Here is a 22196-nt window from a genome sequence, read left to right as displayed (position 1 = left end):
TAATAGTAACAACTCAATATTCAATAATCACCCTAATAGCATTCGTTATGTTTGATTACGCTTGACTTATCACACCGCTGGTTTTAGTCTCGCATGACCTAACAAAACTAAATACTGGCGGGGTCGGTAGGGCTTAAGCGAGGTTTATACTAACCCTAACATTACTAACAAAACCTCGTGACTGATGTCCACCCATTGCACTCATAGATATAAAGTAGCATTACTAACCCTTCTAATTTCTCTCACAACTACTACTACTACTCATATTATCATTTTTCTATATATATACATGTGTGTGTGTGTTTTTTTTTCTTCACTAAATATCAGCTATTTTAACTGCGCGAATTTCTTTATTCCCATATGTCAATCCCAGTTACAATCTGACTGCTGTCGGAACGTTTCTTTTTTCTCCTTGATTCGACCCATTATCGCGCATTTGGCACCTCAAAAATAGTTAGTCGCGCATCGTAACTTTTGTTAATTTCGGTATACCAATGCCCCATGCATTGAACGTCGACAGCTGTCTGGCATGTCTTTCTTGCTTACGTCGTGAGTTGCGGGGTCGTTTCTTTATTCCAGGGGCGGGTGTGCTCTGACCCAGTGGAATAAAGAAATTCGTTATCAGTTGTACGTTTTTCCCTTTTTCTGCTAGAATGACTCTCTTGCGTCTATGGGTGGTTAAAGGGTTTAAAATATGTTGACAGCGTCTATGTGGATGTGTGTTGATTGTACTGTTTGGTTTTGTTGTTAATCCACTCCCTTCTCTATTTTTTTTATCGTTCTGCGGCTGCGAGATAAAAATTGCCGCAGTAGAACAACGAAAAGAACCAGGTACGTGACATAGGGCAGGAACGCGAACGGTCTTGCATGGGACATGTCAAAGAGAGCGATCGAGGACAGATGACGGCATGAATAAAGGTAGCAGACGTGAGAAGGAACGACCAAGTACACGAGGAAGACTGCCGACATAAGTACCAACGGTTGGATGGCTTGGAAAGGTATAGCCAACACTACTGTGGTATGTAAGGTAAAATCGGTAATATGAACCGGTGATAACAGGTACGTTCTCCATTCAAATCATATATTTACCGTTGGAACCTCCAGTCCAGGGTCAATTTGTTCATCTGTGACATTGGTCTTGTCAGGTTGAATTGCTCCTGGAGGTTTTGACTATACATTCATTATATAACTTGGGCCTAGTGCAACAGTAACCAATAAAACAATCCGAAACCAAACTTGGAATCTATCAGATAGCCGTAAGGCTGCAGTGTCGAAGTAAGCAACATGGCTACGCTCTTCTGTAATGCTGTTAGATTCCGCTCAAAGTCCCAGCCTTAGATTCCAGCGTATTAACGCTACAGCTGGGCATATAAAAAAAAAGTATTACTTGGGAACTTGGTGTGACCAACCTACACCGAAAATGTTTCGGATTTCAAGAGTGTGTGTCAAAGTGTACATTTTTGCAACGCATAGAACGTGCATAGTACCCAACAGGGAAAAAACCGCCAAAATCAACACCCATACTTAATAAATTCATACCTTGATGAGTCCTTGGCAAATTTTCAATCTTTAGCTACCAATAAACTTGAAACAAATTCTGATTTATTGACAACATATAAACCTAAGTGTAACAGAATGTCAGAAAAAGTTCTACGCGTTGCAAAAATGTACACTTTGGCATACACTCCGGAAATCCGAAACATTTCCAGTGATCCTTGGTCACGTCCAGTTCTCAAGTAATACTAGGAAACTAAGACAGTTTTCCAGTAAAATGAAACCTGTTTTGTCAGAATTGATTCATTTTTCGTGAAGTTTTGGCCATTTGAAAATTGACAGAATTTTGCCTGCTTCAACTATTTTCCTCATTATACAACCTTCAAAACGAATTTCGGCTTGAAACTACTCCGTAGAAAGCACTCCAGGCGTAAAACCCGAAGACTTTCCAAAACAAACTGTTTAACTCATCCGGTTGTTTGAATTTTCATTCGCAGTATCGTAAGATTTGTCATTCAAGGCTTCAAGGGATACGTTGCGGTTACGTTTGCGGCAATTTGACAGTTAGCCCATACATTTACTGTCACATTAACGTCAACGCAACGCAAACGTATCCATTCTCTGTCTCTGTTTTTAACGTATCAATTCTTTGTCTCTGTTTTTACCGTATCCATTCTCTGTCTCTGTTTTTAACAAATTTATATAGCAAAATTGCATTTGTCGAATAACGTTTGCGGTGAAAAAATGGACAAAAATTGCCGATTTTTCATGGGTTTACCTTTGATCGCACTGATGAAACTACTCATGCATCATCAATCATAGTAACCCATGAGTAAGCAAAAAAATTTTACAGCTCTATCAGTCATACTGTTACTGTGATGGCGAAAAAAGTGAAGCTACTCCGTTCAGAAGTTCGCGTTCAAAGAACGGTACCCCGCCGCGTCAAAAACGGACATCGTGCGGCACTTTGTGGACGCCATCTACAAAATCTTGACACTATTGGCCAACGATCAGAGCATCGAAAGAAAGCCCGATTCCGGACGGCAAACGACCCTGAGCGACAAGAAGCTTCAAAGGATGCTGAGGAGGAAGACCGAGGGAAAAGTGGCTAAATCGCTGCGTGTACTTGGCCGAGAGGTTGGTGCATGCTCTAAAACAGTGTGGAGAACATGGACATACATGCAGGAAGCGGCAGTCCCGTCCACTGGTCTCGGAGCTGCAGGCAATGACGCAGCAACAGCGGTTGAATAACATGGTCAAGTCGTTTTTCCCGGTGAATCGCGACGCGGCAGTGGTATTGGCTGACAATTAGTGAGAAAGAGATGTCAAAGTTGCTCTTCTTTCGCTCCGGGCTGGCCGTGAACGGGGAAGTTTATAGTACGAAGTGCCTGACAGAAGTTGCGTCGTTCATCAAGAAATACCATAAGCGCGAAGACACGGTGTTCTGGCCAGATTTGACGTCGGCCTACTACTCGAAGCGATCGTTGGAGGAGATGGAGCGGCTGAATATCGATGTGGTACCGAAGTCGGCAAATCCGCCCAATGTCCCCCACCTGCTTCCCATCGAGAATTTCTGGACAAACTTGAAGCGTAAGATTTATTCCAACAATTTTGTCGCGAAAACGGAGGAGGAATTAATAAAAAAAAGGAAGGAAGAGCTCAAAAACACGGCTACACGCATGTTTTCGTCCGCCATGGCGAATGTTCCGGTTAACTGCCGGAAGGCTGCACGCAAGGACGTAATATTTTTTTGTGAGGAAGCTAACATGATAACCTTCCATGGGAAATTTATCCAACTGAATTATCTGTCATAGTTTTTTTCATCACCATCTGAAAAAAAAATTTTTTTTTACCGCAAACGCTAGCTGTCAGAGCGGGGGCCTAGTGTGGTTGGTAACGTCTCCGCCAACCACGCTCGACGCCTGGGTTCGAATCCCACCGCCGACATAGGTGTCGATGGTTGTGAGGTGGCGTGATCCACTCACAACCAACCCAACTGCTCTAGATTCAATCCTAGCCGACACCGGGAGATTTTCTGAGGCGAAAAATCTCTGGGATCACGCCTTCCATCGCATGAGGAAGTAAAGCCGTTGGCGCCGGTCCGTTAATAAACGGGTCGTGAGTTAGGGTCCTGGGTGTGGAGTCGCCTCCCTGGGCGTCGGTGATTGGCCACAACAGTGGCGGAACTAGACCGACGGAAAATAAGCGGCAATAAAAAAAAAAACGCTAGCTGTCAAATTATCGATACTTATCGATAATATCGATAAAAGCCCAGGAATTATCGATTGTTATCGATGTCTGTTTTGGGCGATATTTCCCATTACTAGACTGCTGTTGTCGCTGTCTAGAACTATTATGAGCGGCTCCGGCTGAAACAGGCTCTTATATAGGCCAAATAGCATGTTTTCAATTACAAGGTATATGATCCTGTCGACCGTGCTTGGGAAGCAAGCATATAACGACCAATCAGAGGTCGAATTTTTAGTTTTGACAAGGCTTGACTATTTTCAATAGTACAACAATGTGCATAATAAAATTACAATTATTCTATTTTGGGTAGAATCTTAGAAGATTTTCCAATGTATTGCTGCAAGAACGAAAGAAATCCATCGAATACTAACCGATTTATTAGCATTTGAAATTCGACATATTTTTCATTTTTTTCAGTTTTGGATTTTCATTTCACATCTCTATGTAGCCGAACTTCCTGAGAGAAGTATTCTACTTCAAAATAAGAAAATAATGGATTTGGATTTTAGATCCATTTTTTGCCTGACGTCCCCATGTGCGTTGCACAGGTTGCACCTATGGACGAGTCGCCCCTGGGTTAAATATAGCAAAATTTCCATAGAATATTTTTATCACTTATTCGCGGTTTTCTCGTTTTGCCTCCGCCATATGTCACAATGTTCTGAGTCTCCTCTCTGACTCTGCGTTTGACACAATCAATAAATGGACTCTAACAAAAATGATTTGAACAAATCAGGAGTAAAAGAGAGATCAATCAAAGAAATAGTTATCGGTTTCCGTTATACTCTACTGAATTTTTTGGAAATAAATATTGAAATTCAGTCCGCAAATATATATTTCGACTGTGACGTACAGTCTTCCTCAGTGCTTATGTGGACTGGTCCACATAAGCACTGAGGAAGACTGTACGTCACAGTCGAAATATATATTTGCGGACTGAATTTCAATATTTATTTCCAAAAAATTCAGTAGAGTATAACGGAAACCGATAACTATTTCTTTGATTGATCTCAATCACTCTGCTAAGACGCTCGTTATAGATTTTCTAGAGTAAAAGAGAGAAAAAATACTACAAGGTATACAGCCCTAGGGTTGCATGAAATGGTGACGTGGGACTAAACACTGTAGTTATTGTAATTACAGATAGAATTAATTCGTTTGTTCAGTGATTTACGTATTTTAATTCTCAGCCTTCCCTTCATTTTTTTCAGAAATATGTTTAATAACGCTCGAAAGAACTTTATTCACACTAGGTGATATTGTGCCTGTAATGTTTATTTTGTGTGCAAACAACATTTAACAATTACAACGATGTTAAAGTTTTGCCTCACAACTTTGTTTCATGTGCCAACAATTACATTCACTTTATTACAAAGACAGCTAATCTAAGTATATTATTTTATTTGTAAAGTAAAAAATAAAAAAATAACAGCTAACAATGTTGAATTGTAAAAAAAAAAACCTAAATTAATCCAACTAGCGGTCAGACCCAGGTATATGCACTCTTTGGGTTCTAAAATATTGATGTTGTAATAAAATATGAAATTTGACGTAATCTTACACACTTATATTAAATCACCGAATTCGTCTTTTTTCCACCGACTTTTCAACAGCTGAGCGCTCGGTAAAACGTTCGGTAATATAAACCACTACCGATCGATCAGTAATCAAATTTTTGTTGCTTTCTGTCATTATTACCGACCTAATTTGTGAAAACGGCAAATGCCATTAGTTGCCAAAACCACCGATCAAATCTGTAAGTTGTGTAAGACAATACCGAAAGATCTGTGATATTTGTTATTTGTTCACTTTTAATTATTTAAGTAAACCAGAAATATGATGCAACATTGTTTTAATAAAAAAAATATTTTTATTCAAATATTATTAAAAATTTTACCTAGTAAAAATAAAAAAAATAAAAAATCGACGCTCGCCGCACAGAATTTGTCAGGGTGAAAATCAATTAACCTTCATGCCAGTTGTGCTCATAGTTTCAAAGCCGAAGATCTTCCGGGTGTGTCCATTAACAAGGCGGTGTAAACTATTTACGTAGCATGCAACAGATGCTCGGAAGTAGAGGCAAATTATGTGATGGTTTGATGCCTAAAATATTTAAATATTTATCTTTTAGCTGAAGTTGTTGGAGAAAGTCCTCCATTTTTTCGTAGGAACTTCAATGTTCAAACGGAACCGAGAATATGACTTGACAACCAGAACGAGAACAACGAATAGAAAAAAATTGACAGCTCTATAGTTGGTCCAGTAGTTTTTTACCAATATTCGGTAAAAGTTCAATTTACCGAACAGTTCAGTAGAAAATATATCAGTATTCAGTTAAATCATTTGCTGAATACAGAAAATATGTAAAGTCATATCAATTTTACAAACTACTCTGTATTTTCTCAAACTTACCGATCGAAATTGTAATAATAATTACCGAACATTTATTATCTGATTGAGTGTGCAGACTTGTAATTTGTATTGTTTATTTTTGGTCCTAACAAATGATTTTAATAAACGCTTAACCGAAAAAACGATTAAATATAAAAACAAACCTAATTTGAATTTTACTGAAAAACTGAAATTGATCCGAAATTCCGTTTTATTTTTACGGTTTTTTCGATACGTTTAGCAGGAAAAATCATTCGAAAATACGTGGAATTCTGTAAAGTTTACGAAATCATCGGTACATTTGAACATTTCAGCTCTGCAGATTTTTTCGGTAAATCAAAGATTTACAGAACGGTTTACGCGAAAGAACGTTCAGCTGTTTGAAATTCGGTAAAATTTTACCGAAATCGGTGTTTTTTTCTAAGTGTGTAGTTTTAAATAGTCTTTGAATTTCTGTTTTTTCAATAACTTTTGAACCACATATTAAATTGTTATGAAATTTGTTAATTGTAAGTTTGAGAAATGACGTGTTCGTTTGGCACTAGTTCTGTTCAAATAAGTCGTGTAATCTTCGAGATAATAGACTTTCGTTGTTTTAAAAATTCAATACATAACGGTTGCTTAAGTTCGATTATAATCAAGTGAAATGGGAACGTATAGGGATGCCAAACTTTGAAACCAAGTGTCCAATTATAATTCATCAGTTAACGCTTAACTAACCCGTTCATTTGATATCAATATTGTTCAAATCGGTTGTGTAGTTTCTGAGATAATGAATGTGATTTTCACATTTTGATACATCGCAGACAAAGTTACAGTCCGATTACAATGAAATTCAATAGGGTGTTATGAGGTAGCTAGACCTTTTATTTGACACTAATTTTGTGAGAATCGGTACAGCCATCTCTAAGAAAAGTGAGTGTGTTCAAGTATTCTTCGGAATATGTTTCTTTTCATAGCTAGATTTCACATTTTTAAACATAACAGGCAAAGTAAGCGTCCGATTGCAAAACAAATCAATAGGGTCTTATGAGGCAACTAGACCTTCCATTTGAAACTGATTTTATTAAAATCGGCTCAGCCATCTCTGAGAAACATGAGTGAGATTAAACAGTCTCCACAACACGTTTCTTTTTATAACTTTTGAACCACATGTTCAATTTGTATGAGATTCAAAAGTTAAGGGTTATTAAGGTAGCCCGTTCATTTGAAACCAATTTTGTTCAAATCGGTTGCGGTAGTTTCTGAGATAATGATGTTTCGTGATTTTTACATTTTGATACATAACCTCTAAACTAAAAACCCGATTACAATAAAATTCGATAGGGTCTTATGGGGCAATTTGACCTTTCATTTGCAATTAATTTCATGAAAATCGGTCCAGCCAACTCTCAGAAAAGTGAGTGAGAATAAGAATCTGCACATACACACACATACACATACAGAAAATGCTCAGCTCGTCGAACTGAGCCCTTTGGAGCACTTTTATATCTTCGGGTTTGCAAGTGATTGCTATACCTTTCTAGGAGAAAGGCAAAAAGATTTTGAATAGATCTTACTAAATGGACAAAAAAATCACAGGCACTCGCCGGCTCTTACTATTCTATAAATTAGTATGTTTTAGGAACTTACTCGTTCGATATTATGTCGGTCACGATTATTTAGTGAATATCAAAAATAAAATCAATAAAAATATCTTATAACTTATAACCGTTGCAAAAATGTTCAATTCTTGTTAAGTAATCTATGGTTTTTATGATAACCATATTCATTAGATAAACTTTCAATCGTCATCAGTGCAGTTTTGATTGCACGCGAATAGAAGTCGTGCCCGCTGCAATGACAGACGACGAGAAACTAGCTGCGCTCTGCTTCACTTATACTCTACCTACGGTTCTGTTGCTTATACCAGCATGTTTTCTTTCAAGACATCAGTTTTTATTACCCTCTAACAGCAGGTTTAGAAATTGCTCAAGAAAAAGTGTTGTTTCACACTTTTCGAAAACCCTTTATCTTTGAGACATCAAATTAGTGTAGGTCCATGGAAGTAAACATAAATTAACCTATTGGGACGGGGAGACTCTGTCATTTCTTTGGATATTGATACAGAGAATATCACAGGGAATGGTTGGTGTCTATTAATGTCGTCTGTGCTAGGAATGCTCGCATGTGATTGGTTCATTGTTCGCTTAACTTTCTCCTTAACACTTTTTATCGATTTTTACCGCTTTGCAGGGTGGCCACTCAATCGGGAAATGCGGGAAAAAGTCGGGAATCAAATTACATCGGGAAAAATGCGGGAAAAAGTCGGGAATTTTTTTATTTTATCGGGATTTTGTTACCAAGATTTTTTCAAAGTATTGTGTATGTTGGAATTACAAATATTGGAGAAGTTGGAAGTACAGGACTGTAAGTTGGTCCCTCAAAAGTCACATTTTTCTTCATCAGTCAATGTTTTGCCCAAAAAGTTACTAAATTTACTTTTTCCGACCCGCTGACCAGCTGACTACTTTTATCAGTCCTGCTTTTCAAATGAAATAAATATTGACATCAAATGTCTTAGAATAGCATAAAACGTCGAAATCTGGTGTTATCTAATGAAAATTGAATGGACTCTGTGGGACTTCTCAAGATGGTAAAGCGAATTGAAACCGGGGTCAAAAACCGGTCCGGAGTCTGGGAATGGTAGTTGCCAGTTTGTCGAGAACAAATTGCGGACAAAATAAGTGGCACACAGTTCTGATTCTCCAGTTGTCCGAATACTCTAGAACTCAAGCGAAACTAGCTACCATTTCCGCTTAGAAACTCAATGCTGGTGAAAATTTGGGTTTGGGATGAACTTGCTCTGCGGAGCAGTTTCTTGAAAAAAACATTTGAAACTTGCCACACAACAGAGCAAACATTATTTTGAATTTTTTCGAAAAAATAATTTTTGTACATATTTCAAATTCGTATTTTTTCTGTAAATTATACAATTTGACTGTAAAAAAAGCTATTTTTGATGTAAATACAATCAGAAATGCTCTTAGAAAACAGCATAATCGTTTTCGAGGTTTTTCAAGAAAACATTTTATTAATTTTTTTGTTTCTACATACAACTTTTTACATGCTTTTCGTTTTGTAACTGGTCTTAGGGTACGTGCTGGCCTAACTAGTCAGTCGTCGTAGGTTCGTGTCTCGGCTCGAAAGAGACTGTTAGTGTCTGCAGGATCGTAGCGCTAGCCCTGAAAGCGCCCTTTGCATTGAAGAGTTGGCTGCTGAATCTGACCACAGATAAACAAAAATACTTGAAATATTTTAAAAGCCAAAATAATTGACTTGATTGGTGAGATGTTTCCGGCGAAGCTGTAGAGAGTAGTTCTGTTAAAAAATTTATTGAATATATTAAAAAAGTTATTTTTTGAATTCTAAGTTGCCAAATGTTACAACGTTGTATGAACACGAAAGATGTTAAAATTTCTGAAGGTTTTTTTTCGAAACCAGAACGATTTGTTTGATTGGTGCGATGTTTCCGGCAGTAGTTGAGTATTCAAAATATTCTAAATTAAACATTTCAAAGAGCTGATTTTAAAAAAATACTTATATGTTTTTTAAAAACTGCATAATGTAAACTGAACATTGACTATCATGGAGAAAAAAAAACTGAAAACTCTTTAGAAAAAATCCTATTAAATAGGATTTGGGAAAATTTCAGGAAACTTTTTTTTCTTGAAAAGTTTAAAAGAGACTCAAACTAAATTTGTTTCCTTTTGAACGGTTTCTGCAAGACATGTTCGTGCAGTGAAAACCTTTTAATTGGAAAACTAAAAATTTAAGATCATTTTTCTGATTTCCAGGTTATTTTTTAAGTTTCGAAATCTGAAATGTTGGTCCCTAATATCATTTTTTTGACCATTTTGAGCGCTGGATGCAAATTAGTTGAAAACGTTGGCAGATGACCAGAGAGATGCAACTTTGATGGACTAGCAAATAAAAATGCTGAAAAAGTTGTAAATTCACTTCTGAAAAGTTTGCAGAATCTAAGTAACGCGTGATAAACGAAATACAATTAAATCGCAGTATTTTTCCTGAACGTGAAATAACATTATCTTCAATTTGAGGAAAAAAACCACGTCACAGGTTTGTTCCCTAAATAATCAATTCAATCAAAATATTCTTTACTCTTAGATTGAGTATTTTTATGTTCACCCTTAACTTCCCATGACTTTTTCCGGTGATTTGAACAACGGAAAAAAAACTTTTGTACGAAAAGTGCTGTTTTTTGTTGTTGTTCCCCTCATAGGTTGTTATGCGTTAAAAAAAGGGTGCTTATATCATATTTTAAGAAGACAGACATAATGAACGCACAAAATAGCTAACACGACTATTGAGTGTTGTTGTTCCCCTCATAGGTTGTTATGCGTTAAAAAAAGGGTGCTTATATCATATTTTAAGAAGACAGACATAATGAACGCACAAAATAGCTAACACGACTATTGAGTGCTTAATGGAAGATTTGAAAATTTGAGAAAATCGCAAAAATTGTATTTAACCTGTCTACCATGGGAAGGTCAAGGTTGCATTTTATGTAACTAATCAACTGTTTGTGTAGAATGTCCCGAGCAAATTCGGTAGAAGTAGAAGTGATAGTGATAGCTATTACTTCCAATTTAGGGTTAAAAAATTGACGTTCAGCCGTCGATAGAACATATCGGGAATTTCTTGCAATCATCCGGGAAAAATGCGGGAACTTGAAAATGTAAAATGAGTGGCCACCCTGGCTTTGCAATGAAAAAATGATGATAACTAGCGTATTACAAAATTATTTAACATTTTCCCTATCCAACAACATATTGGTTATTGTTATCCATCATGTGGTAATCCTGTTATTATCGTTCGAAATCTGACGCAACATTTGCCAGTTTCATTTCCAATTTTACAGAATGCATACCAGTATAGAAAACAAAGACGTAGTCCCACGTCAAAATACAATGACAGCTAGTTATCAGTTTTAGATTTTCAATGCTTCAAGTAAATAAATTTTTAATTTTGAAAATGTTCGAGTTTTTTCTATGGTCAAAACCCACATATAGTTTGCTCTCACTTTGAAAATAGGTCCCAGGCTGAAACAACTTGCATCTCACCATACATATACGATAACGTCGTTTCACTTGTCCAATGCGACTGTTAACGTGAAACTACGTCTTTCTTCACTATACTAAGGTCCATTCTGTGAAAACTGGATTGAACATGCATTTTAGATGCTAATAGCGCTCAAACAACTGTTCCGATTTCAAAAGTTAATATACCGTTGGAAAGCTAAAATATACAAGATTTGTATAACATGATAGTTTTAGTTACCATTTTCTTATTACTCCGTGAAAATTACGGAAAAGTTTGCAGGTCGAATATCCACATACATTTTTCATACGATTGGTATATTTAGGGAAATACTTCAAAAACATAGACGAAATGATGTCACGCATTCAGTCATTGGCTAGCAATGCCAGCCTATTGGCATCGCATTCATCACCCAACGTAAGCGACGAAGAAAGAAAGCAGAGATGCTTCCACGTGATTGGTTCTTCCCCCAATCACCCAAGTTCCCTACACTGAGTGACGCTATAAAAGGACATTCCGTGTTGAGAGAAGATCATTATTCTTCGTCTCACGCTTGGTGTGTACAGACGTGTTTGTTACAACAATTGAAAGTTTTAGTTTACCTATCGCATTCGTTTATTTTACCTATCGCATTCGTTATACAACAGTACGTTGTCGGGTCCCAACGAAATGGGAAAAACGGGTTCCAGTAAAGAGCAAAGCAATAAGCGTCCTCGTGACCCTGCTGAAAAGGATGATGGAATCGCCAAGAAGATACTAGCTGCTAACAAGTTTGCATCGCTGGCTGACCAAACTACTGAGAAAACGGAAAAGAAGGAGAAAATGCCGCCTTTCTACGTAAAAGGTTTCCCGCCTAGACTAAGGCAACACTTCAATGAACTAATCAGCAAAGGGCTGGTAGCTACCCTGAGGCTATGCACGGACGGCTACAAAATCGTCGTTCCATCCACCCCACATTACAAGGCAGTAGAGGCTTACCTGAAGCAAACAAAAGCGGAGTATTTCACTCACGATATTCAGCTACAAAACCATTCAAAGTTGTACTGCTTGGTCCGCATCGAACAGTGGATTGTCTTGTTGAGGAAGCCGAACAAATCAAGTGCCTCAACTGTGACAAAGAGCATGCTACGAACAGCCGTTCCTGCCCAAAACGAGCAGAATTTATCAAAATTCGAAGTGAAATTGCCAATCGCCAGCGACCGTCGAATAGGAAAAGTGTACAACCTAGCGTTACACCAACCCCGCCAGCGACTTCAAGTACGTTGCCGTTACCACCTCCTCCAACTGGTGGTATTCCTAGCCGGAACCCCCGGATTTTTGAGTTATGCACAGGCTGCCAGCATGCCCCCAACAAGTAGCAATTTATACTCGATGGAACAGCTAGCTACGCTTTTTCTTAAACTCGATCAGCAAACAAAGGCTTGACGCACCAACCAGGAACAGATTGCGGTCATGATGACTTTTTACTACCTTCATGGATCCATTCTTTCGAATCCTTAACTGGAATGCCCGCTCTGTGGCCAACAAGAAGTTAGAACTTCTACATTTTCTGAACATACACCACATCGATGTCGCTGCAATAACCGAAACACATTTGAAGCCGAACATAAACTTCTGCCTGCCGGAGCACTCGATAGTCAGACTGGATCGCACAACCTCAGTTGGGGGCGGGGTTGCAATCGCCATAAGGAGAGGACTACCATACAAATCACTACCGAGTTTCAACACAACCTTTGTCGAAGCTGTAGGAATCGAAATTACCACCACTGATGGACCACTCACATTTATTGCGGTCTATTGTCCGAAGCAGTCTCGACGGGCAGATGGAACCACGGTGAAATTTAAGAACGACATCCAAAAGCTGTCTAGAAGAGAAGGCAATTTCGTCATCACAGGCAGGCATGTCTAAACCTACCACACGCCCGCGTGTGTGTTTCAAGCAATGCCACCGGGGCTATTTTTTTTGCCCTTCCAGTGGCAATACAAAACTGAAACTTACAGTGTCCCGAATGAAACGCCACATCGGCAACTTCGGGAGCCCTCGGCTCGAGTGTTTTGACTTCGTGAATGCACGTCGGATGCCCTTTAGCTAAATGGGGGCGAACACGCGTTTCCTCGAACACGATGTGTGTTTTGTTTCTCTCTCTCATCCCATTCATCCATTAACACTACATACAAAACAAGTGGGATGAGAATGGTTCATTGACTTAGTTGAGTTTAAAGTTTTGATTAATAATAACCTGTTTTGATTTTGCTCCAGAAGTACTATGTCGGAAGGAAAAAGTGCTAAGTTGTCAAAGGATACGGTGAAGGTTATCACCGATTACTTTACGAGGGAAGGAGACAGATCTTTTCCACGGTGTTGTTTATGTTTAAAACAATTGACTGTTAACAAATTTTATAACTTGAGAAGGCACTTACAATTAGTGCATGCTGACGTGTTTAATGAAACGATTGCAAATGACGAAACACGCCATAACATTCCATTAAAACGGAAGATTCCCGCAGTTTCCGTACCGATTGATAACAAATTGCTTATCGAATATTGTGTGAAAATGGTAACGGAAGGAGGGTTGGCGTTTAATATGCTTGATCAACCTGGCCTAGCTAACTTGCTTGACATGCTTACAAAAGCGTTGAAGGTCCCCAGCATTAACCGTAAGACCATTCCAGTTGAAGTTGAAAAAACTGCGTTAGAATTTAAAAAAGAAATAATCAGGAAATTTAAAGGAAGGATTTTGTGCGTGAAGGTCGATTCGGCTACACGGAAAGGGAGAAACCTCATTAGTATTTGTGTGCAATTTATAGAAAAGGCAACGTTTGTCCTGCGAACTCTAGCAGTTATCGATTTTGATGCTCCGCAAACTGCTGAAGCTTTGAAAGATGAGATTCTTCGGGTAATGAACGATTTTGAAGTTGACGTCAAACAAATATATTCGGTGACAACAGACAATGGCGCAAATTATTTAAAAGCCGCTAAATTAATCCGTGAAGCCCAAAAACGAGATGACGATATCGTTTATGATTTGGAAGTTGGAAGTTTGGACGAAAATATCGATTACGACGAAAGTTTGGAAGAGGGAAAATGCTTAGATGCGATTACAAACGCTATTTCAGATAGCGTGAGATGTGCAGCACATACGTTGCAGCTCTGCGTACACGATACAATAAAGAAACTAAGTTTGAAGCCGTTTTTGGACAGAACAAAAAATACTTCGAAACAGCTCCGAACGAAACAGTAAGTATTATGAAGAAAATATAATTATTTTGTGTTGGGGGGGGGGGGGGGGGGGGCGGGTTGTGTCTATATCAATGTGTATATGTGAGTGATCAGGTTAATGTGGTTGTGTGTAAACTTAAGTTTTAGAAAAAATGAAACAATCACTCTTTTAAACCTATCTATGGTTTTTGATTGGATATTTTCCAGCTATGAGATAGATCTCAAATTTATTTGTTCAAATAAATTTGATTCAGACGTATTGAAAATTCCTTGAAAACTCTAACTGTTGAACAGTTCGACAGAAAGTGTCCCAGTTATATTTTTTTAAATTGTCATTTTTGATTATGCTGAAACTTTGCATAGACGTTTCTATGGGTAAAAGATGCCATTCTGTGCTTTTTTTGTGAAGCATGACTTATTTTTGGGAAGCTATTTAAAAATGCTGTTTTGGCAAAGTATTGATGACTATAAATATTCTAAGAGCCAAAACGGTTTGTTTACCCTGTGTGACGTCTTCAGCAAAGTTGCGGATAATAATTTTGTCTTTGTGTATTCCAATCAAACAAACCGTTTTTGATGTAAAAATATTTCATAATCACCAATAGAGCACTCTATTCTTGATAAAAAAAAATAAATTAAATAAATGTCGAAAATAAACTATTTAAAATTATTTTTTATTTTTCTTTTAATTTTTTTTTTTTTGTTAAATTTTTTTTGAAGAGTGTATATTTTTTTCAGAAAGTCAATATTGTTATTTACAACTTTGCCACAGACGTCAAACCGATTAAACAAACCGTCTTGGCTCTAAAAGTAATTGTAATTGAGTTCCGAATCGGAATGGAGCACCAAGGCCTTGCTGTGCTTTTACTCTGTCATAATTTAATTAAAACGATTTTTTAATTTGAACAATTTAAAAAAAACACTGCTCTACAACTTTGTTTTACTCTTATCGTTATTCGAAAAGGTTTAAAACTTTAAACCTCATGTACTACTAGTCCTAGTCAAGATGATTGAAAACCCGTCTAGTGGAATAACAACTGAACAAAAATATTAAAGTCACTCAAAACAAAAAAATTGCAGGGTGCTGGCTTAAATAATATCGATTTACTGTATTTATTTTACTCTTTTTAACTATAATATGTTTTTCTTTATACATTAAGGCTTCGTCGTATTTTCGAACAAAGCGGAGTGAGCGTACCTAAATTAGACTGCGAGACACGCTGGAACTCCGCTTATATAATGCTGGAGTATTTTGCTACAAACGAGCAATTTCTCAGAGATCTGATAGAAGACAACAGACAAATTCAATTGACTGAAGAAGATTGGCAATTCATAAATGAATTTGTTAAGTCGTTCAATCCTGTTTACACCGCAACTGTTCGCTTGCAAAGTGAAACACTAATAATGGGAGATTTCTTCTTTTTTTGGTTGGACTGTATATTACATTTGAAGGAAATAAAAGGCAGCAAAATGGCTAGTGCTTTAGTGTTGGCTATGCATACGCGTCAGACAGTGTTATTTGAAGGAAAAGCATTTCTAGCAGCGATGCACCTCGATCCTCGCATTAATTTTGTCAAGTCGAAATTCCTTACAGAAGAACAAAAAAAAGATAGGCGTACAGCACCTAATGACAATCTGGAACAATATCAAAACGGATTCGAATGAATTAGAAACATCCTGTGACAGTCCAACTACTTCAAAAACTCCAGTTACACGCGTAGAAGCAATGCTCCAAGAAATAGATTCTTCAACCGATCAGTCAACAGAAACAGTTGAGACAAAATTAAAAAGTATCTCGCTTCGTCATCGAATGCCGTCATCAGAGTTGGTCATGCAGTATTACTGGAACAACAAAAGAACCGAACCAATCTTGTATTCTCTGGCACAAGTTGCACTTGCGGTGCCTTGTACTCAAGTCTCGGCTGAGAGATCATTCAGTGCTTTGGGATTAGTGCTGACTGATAAACGTTTGCGGTTAAGTAACCAAAACCTTTCCAACATTTTATTCTTTAAACTAAATAGTGAACTTTTTGAAAAGATTGATAGCTCATTACAGAAATAATTTTTCATTGTTCTTTTGTTTTCAGAGAAATACATCAGTTTTATACAATTCGTAAATTAAACTAATTATCCTGTAGTTTCATTCTCATACAAAACAAAAGTCGCATTGAAACAGCCCGGTTTTTCTCTTTTAGCATACCTATTTATATGTTGTTTCCTTTAATTTGAATAATACGCGAAGAAAACGTATTGTCATGATAATATTTAGTAACATTTCCTTGCACCCCGAAATATATTAACACATAAAAACGAGTCCAATATTTGAAAACATACAAGTGATAATTGAGCGGTCGGAGTTCGAAGCGATTTTACGATATGTTTTAATGTAAACTACATAGAGTAACCCAAAACCACTTTCCAACTTTGTCACTAATAGCAAAGACGACAGACGCCAAGCTATGCGAACAAAAAATTTGGCAATCAGCGCGTAAGTATATTCAACAACAAAAAAACTTGTCGGAGATTACTGGTAATCAAACCGCACGGATTTTACATTTTCCAGTCACACGCTCGTAATTTTATTTTTCCCCTACATTTGTTTTGCAACACATATCGACAAATTTTGTATAAAAAACAAATTCGAGGTGTTTTTATGCCATGGCTGCCGTCAAGTTATCTAGTATTATACCATAACGATCTCACAGTGGCGACCGATTCGTCTGTAAAACAAGCTTGAGTGCCTTCCGAAACAGCAAGCCCTCGGCTGCACGGTGAACCGAAGTCTAAAACACTCGGCTCTCGGGCTTGCCGACGGCGTCGCGTGTTCGGTCCTAAGCCAGCACGGGAGTGGAAATCGAAATACCCTCTGTGGCGTGTTTGCTAGCGGAGGGGCCTCATGTGTATTAGAGTGCTGTGTTTTCCCCATGCCTGATCACAGGTGATCTCAATGCTCGCCTCTCCGCTTGGGGTGACTCCAAGCAGCGTTGCCAGGTATCCAGATTTAGCTGGAATATCCAGCTTTTTGAACATGTATCCAGGTAGACAGCTTTGATGTCCAATTATCCAGATTTTTCATGGATGATCCAGATTTTATCCAGATTTTATTTTCTCTGTTCCACAAAAAGGTCATCACTTCAATTTTGGCGCGAAATTTTGCAATTTCATCACCTAAAATTTTGCGTACCCCAGGACTTTTTTTCGAAAAATTAACCTTTCACCCCACGAAATGACTGTCAGATTTTTTCCAGATTTTTATTTTGCCTTTCCCAGATTTTTAAAAAAATGACCTGGCAACGCTGACTCCAGGTTCAACTCAAATGGTAACATCATCGTAGAAGATTCCGAAGCTGGATATTACTATCCCGCTCATTCGGAATTACCAACTTACATCTCCCCTGGTGGTGTAGGCTCCAAGCTTGACATTTTTCTGACCAACATCACCGATCGATTTTCGATTCCGAAAACCATAACAGAGCTCTCCTCGGATCATCTTCCGGTCATCGCTGAGATTGATGCTAACGTAGAACGGCGCCAAGTTCAACAAGGAAGAAATTACCATCGTGCAAATTGGGTTCAGCTGCAGCGGTATGTTGAAAACCATCTTGATGCGGACATCACTTTGAACAGCACTGGAGACATCGATCGTACTCTACAGCCCATGATGAACGTCATCCAGGAAGCAGAGTGCCACTACATCCCATCTGTTCCAGTGACACGTAAGTTTGTGCAAATCGACGACAACACTAAGCGCATAATTTCCTTGCGAAACTCGCTGAGAAGGCAATATCAACGTACCCGCAACCCTAGGCACCGATTCTACGTTAGACAGCTGACAAAAATCGTTCAAGAACTTCTGAAGAAAGTGAAAAACAGACAGTTTGCAACCGAATTACGTAATTTGCCCAACTGCTCACGAAAATTTTGGCGTGTGGCTAAAGTGTTAAAGAACAAACCAAAACCCATCCCGCCGTTAAGAGTGAATAGTGAAACTCTGTTAACTTCCCGCTTGTGCTATCTCTCAGCATTTTGCCGCTTCCCACAAACTTGGTCGTGATATTGTGAGTGGAATCGAACCAGCTGTCAGAGAATCGATAGTAATTCTGCGCACACACCGAATGTCTTACCACATGATCAACGGATAACAGTGGACGAGGTTCAGAACAACATCAAATTCTCTCGGAACACGAAGGCTCTCGGATTTGACGGAGTGTTCAACCTTGTGCTCAAAAACCTTGGACCAACATCCTTGTCTGTGGTGGTAAAAGTGTTCAACCGATGCCTTGAACTGGCGTACTTTCCAGCACATGCCCCAAAAGCTACCGTCCCATCAGTCTGCTTTCTGCTCTCAGCAAGGTATTCGAACGATGCATCTACAGCCGTATTCTGTGCCACGCAGAAGTGAACAACATATTCCTGGACGAGCAGTTCGGTTTTCGTAGAGGTCATTCAACAACATATCAACTGCAGAGAGTAACAAAACTCATCAATCGGAACAAGGATCTATCTAAAACAACTGCCATGGCCTGCCTGGACCTAGAAAAAGCATTCGACAACGTGTGGCACGACGGGCTTATCTACAAGCTCCAGCGCTACAACTATCTCGTTTATCTAGTGAAAATTGTGCAAAACTATCTTACGCTGCGCAAATCTCAGGTCTGTGTGCTGGGTGGCCTGTCTGACCCATACGACGTAGGAGCTGGTGTTCCACAGGGCAGCATTCTTGGTCCTGTTCTGTACAACTTATTTACATCAGATATTCCTGATACCGCCATTATGTACGAGGGCAGACAGATCAACCAAACAGTTAAAAAGCTGCAAAAGTTAAATGCAGACCATTCAGACCATAGTCTTTCCTCGTCGGAATAGTCAACGTTTGGTGCCGACAACAAAGATTCGGTTGAACAATGTCGATATTCCCTGGTCGGTTTGACCTATGATCATAAGATACTTTATCGCCCCCACATCTAACAAACAGTAACGAAAAGTTTAGTGCTAATGAAGAAGTTGTACCCGCTAATCAACCGAAAATCGAAATTATCCGTCGTGAATAAATTGACGGTATATAAACAGGTCATCCTGCCGATGCTCCTATACGCCTCGTCGGTCTGGAGAATCTGCGCGAGAACCCACCTGCAGAAGATTCAACGGATCAGAACAAGTTCCTGAAAATGATCTTGAACGTGCCCTTTGGAACCCAAACATCAGAAGTGCATCAAATAGCTGGTATCGATATGACCGAAAACCCAATCTCTGTACACGCTGAAAACACTAAAAACAATGCACTTAACTCTAGTGCGGTGCTCATTCGTGAGCTTTATTTATAAGTAGCTAGGTATATTTATTTAATAATTAAAACTCTTATGCCGAGCATTAAAATGTAAATCATGTACGTAGAAAAGGAAAAAGTAGTAACACTTATAGTACATTAAAAACATCAGAGTTGAAAAGTTGATAAAATTGAATCTCTCACAATGTTAAAAAAAAAAACAAATGTGTAATGAAAATACCGTAAGAAAAATAAAGAATATTGAATCCAAAAAAAGAGAAGATTATTCCCTGGTCGACCGTCAAGGCGAACAGTTCGGCTTCCCTTCGATCTGAGTTGGACCCCACCAGTGGTAATCTAATTCAGATATCGTTGTTAGAATACAGCCCGAAATTGGACGTGACCGACACTGGGGACCATTGGAAGACTTGGAAGCCGTTTGGGTGCCATCGATAGTGTAGGTATGGTGTGTCGTATATCAAGCGTGTGTGTGAGCAGCGTGTGGATGTGTATGTGTGGGTGTGTAAATAGCGTGTGGGTGTGTGAATAGCGTGTGTGTGTATGTGTAAGTAACGTGTGTTTGTATGTGTGTTTGGATGTGTGTGTGTGTGTGAGTAGTGTGTGTTTTTGTTTGTATGTGTGTATAACATGTGTGTGCAAAAATGCATATATCCGAGGTAAATATATTTATGACAGAATACTTGTATAGGCAACAAGTTAATTATTTTTCCTATCAGTACTTCAATTGGTATTTCTATGATAGTGACCATAATTTTATGTTAGTTATTTTCAGCACTTAACACAGTTTGTCTTTTATAAAATGTGTCGTAGATAATCCCTGTATCCGACTTTCATGGAAATGACATTACATAGCTCATGTGATTTTGTTGCGTTGAACGCTATTTCAAACATACAAAAATTTTCCAGATGGTAATGATTATATATTGTTTCGCGTTTATTTGTAACATGGGCTGACCAAAATCTTTTATTTCCTAACCAATTTAGCAACAAAAAGCTTTTTCTTGTGATTTTTTTAGAGCACCGGGTATGTGAAAAACTGATGAGGTATGTGAAAAAAGTGATGAGGAATTACATGGGACTGTTATGCATTTATGGGCAGTTAATCTGGGTATTGGTATTTGTACGCTGCGGTTTATGACAGGTGTATGTGTTTTTTTGTGAAATGTTCATGGATTATTGTGTATGGTATTTGTACGTTCGGTGTGCGTTATATACTATGGCTATGGCAGAATCGAATCTTTACACCCACCATAGTCCCACGGCAAGCCTACGTTTGTGCACTCAAGCACATACCCTTTAACTTTTTTTTCAACGAACACCTCATCAAAAGACGGCACTGTGACACGTTCAAAAAAGGCTTAATTGTTTTCCGCAATTTTCATCATAATGCGTATGTCAGTGAGAATGCTTTTTCTCATTTGAATCGGGATATCTATACTCTGAGGCTTCGTAGGCAAGGTAAGAGAATTTTCATGTCAGTTCGTACGATTTGCTATGCCGGACGGTTGTGGTACCTGAAAAAAAAAAATAAACGAAATGTTATGTAAATGAAGAACGTGATCTTATTATGTGAAAAGAATTCGAAAAGTAGTTTAAACCTCAATCAAAAAGCTACTTCAACTTTCTTTGGCGTCCAAATAACTCTTTTCTTCAATCGAATAAAACGTTTTCGCCGGTACTTTGATCCTGGTCGGCCGGAGTAGCGCATGGCATTGCCTTGTGTTGCCTGAAAAATAAAAATGAAATAGTTTGAGGTGTTTTGACTACTAACAATATATGGTGTTTTTTTTTTAAGCAAAATATATAATGACTCATAATGAATGGACAATATTTAAACAGTGAACAATTCTGTAGATGAAGGATCGCTAACAGAATTATATATTATAATCTTAAATAATAAAATAAGATTACATCTCTCCTTAGGGCACAGCTTATTTTTTGAAAGAGACGTTTTCAAGGCCAAGAATAATTTCTCTGCAAAGCGGAAAGTTTGCTATTAAATCTTTTGGCAGGTTTATTCTGGTGAGTACTGTTTCAATAATAATATATCATTTGTTGTATTTCCATGCATGTAAAGCCAATTTGGTTAATCCAGAAGCAGTCCGACTCGAATTGATGTTTTGGTATTATTACTTCAACCTATATTTTTTTCAATGAAACATTCGAAATGTGATATATATTTTCTTCTTTTGAACTGAACACAGTTTGTCTTTTATAAAATGTGTCGTAGATAATCCCTGTATCCGACTTTCATGGAAATGACATTACATAGCTCATGTGATTTTGTTGCGTTGAACGCTATTTCAAACATACAAAAATTTTCCAGATGGTAATGATTATAAAAATGTTCCTAAAAACGCAATAGAAAATGAAGAGTCTGTGGATTTTAACGTAGAATTATATTCGAATAAAAAGAGTTTCCCATTTTTTCAGTTTTTCCATGGGTAGTCTAAT

General features: G+C 38.0%; 1 protein-coding gene across 4 annotated transcripts in view; it reads left to right on the top strand.

Moving 5' to 3' along the window:
- The window catches only part of LOC129731185 (uncharacterized), a 131898-nt gene that overhangs the window by 41555 nt on the left and 68147 nt on the right, over nt 1–22196 (top strand). The window contains exon 3 of one of the 4 annotated variants that reach the window (XM_055690996.1): nt 21666–21764. The exons of 2 other annotated variants lie outside the window; for them this stretch is intronic. In XM_055690996.1, the coding sequence (XP_055546971.1) occupies nt 21666–21764 (99 nt within the window). Of the gene's footprint in view, nt 1–21664; nt 21765–22196 lie in introns of those variants that run through there. One more of the 4 variants, XM_055690998.1, reaches the window with a different exon arrangement.

Source organism: Wyeomyia smithii, chromosome 3 (genome assembly GCF_029784165.1).
Source record: "Wyeomyia smithii strain HCP4-BCI-WySm-NY-G18 chromosome 3, ASM2978416v1, whole genome shotgun sequence".
NCBI lineage: Eukaryota > Metazoa > Arthropoda > Insecta > Diptera > Culicidae > Wyeomyia > Wyeomyia smithii.
The sequence above is the reverse complement of the archived record's forward strand: the minus strand, read 5'-3'. Positions and strand labels throughout refer to the sequence as shown.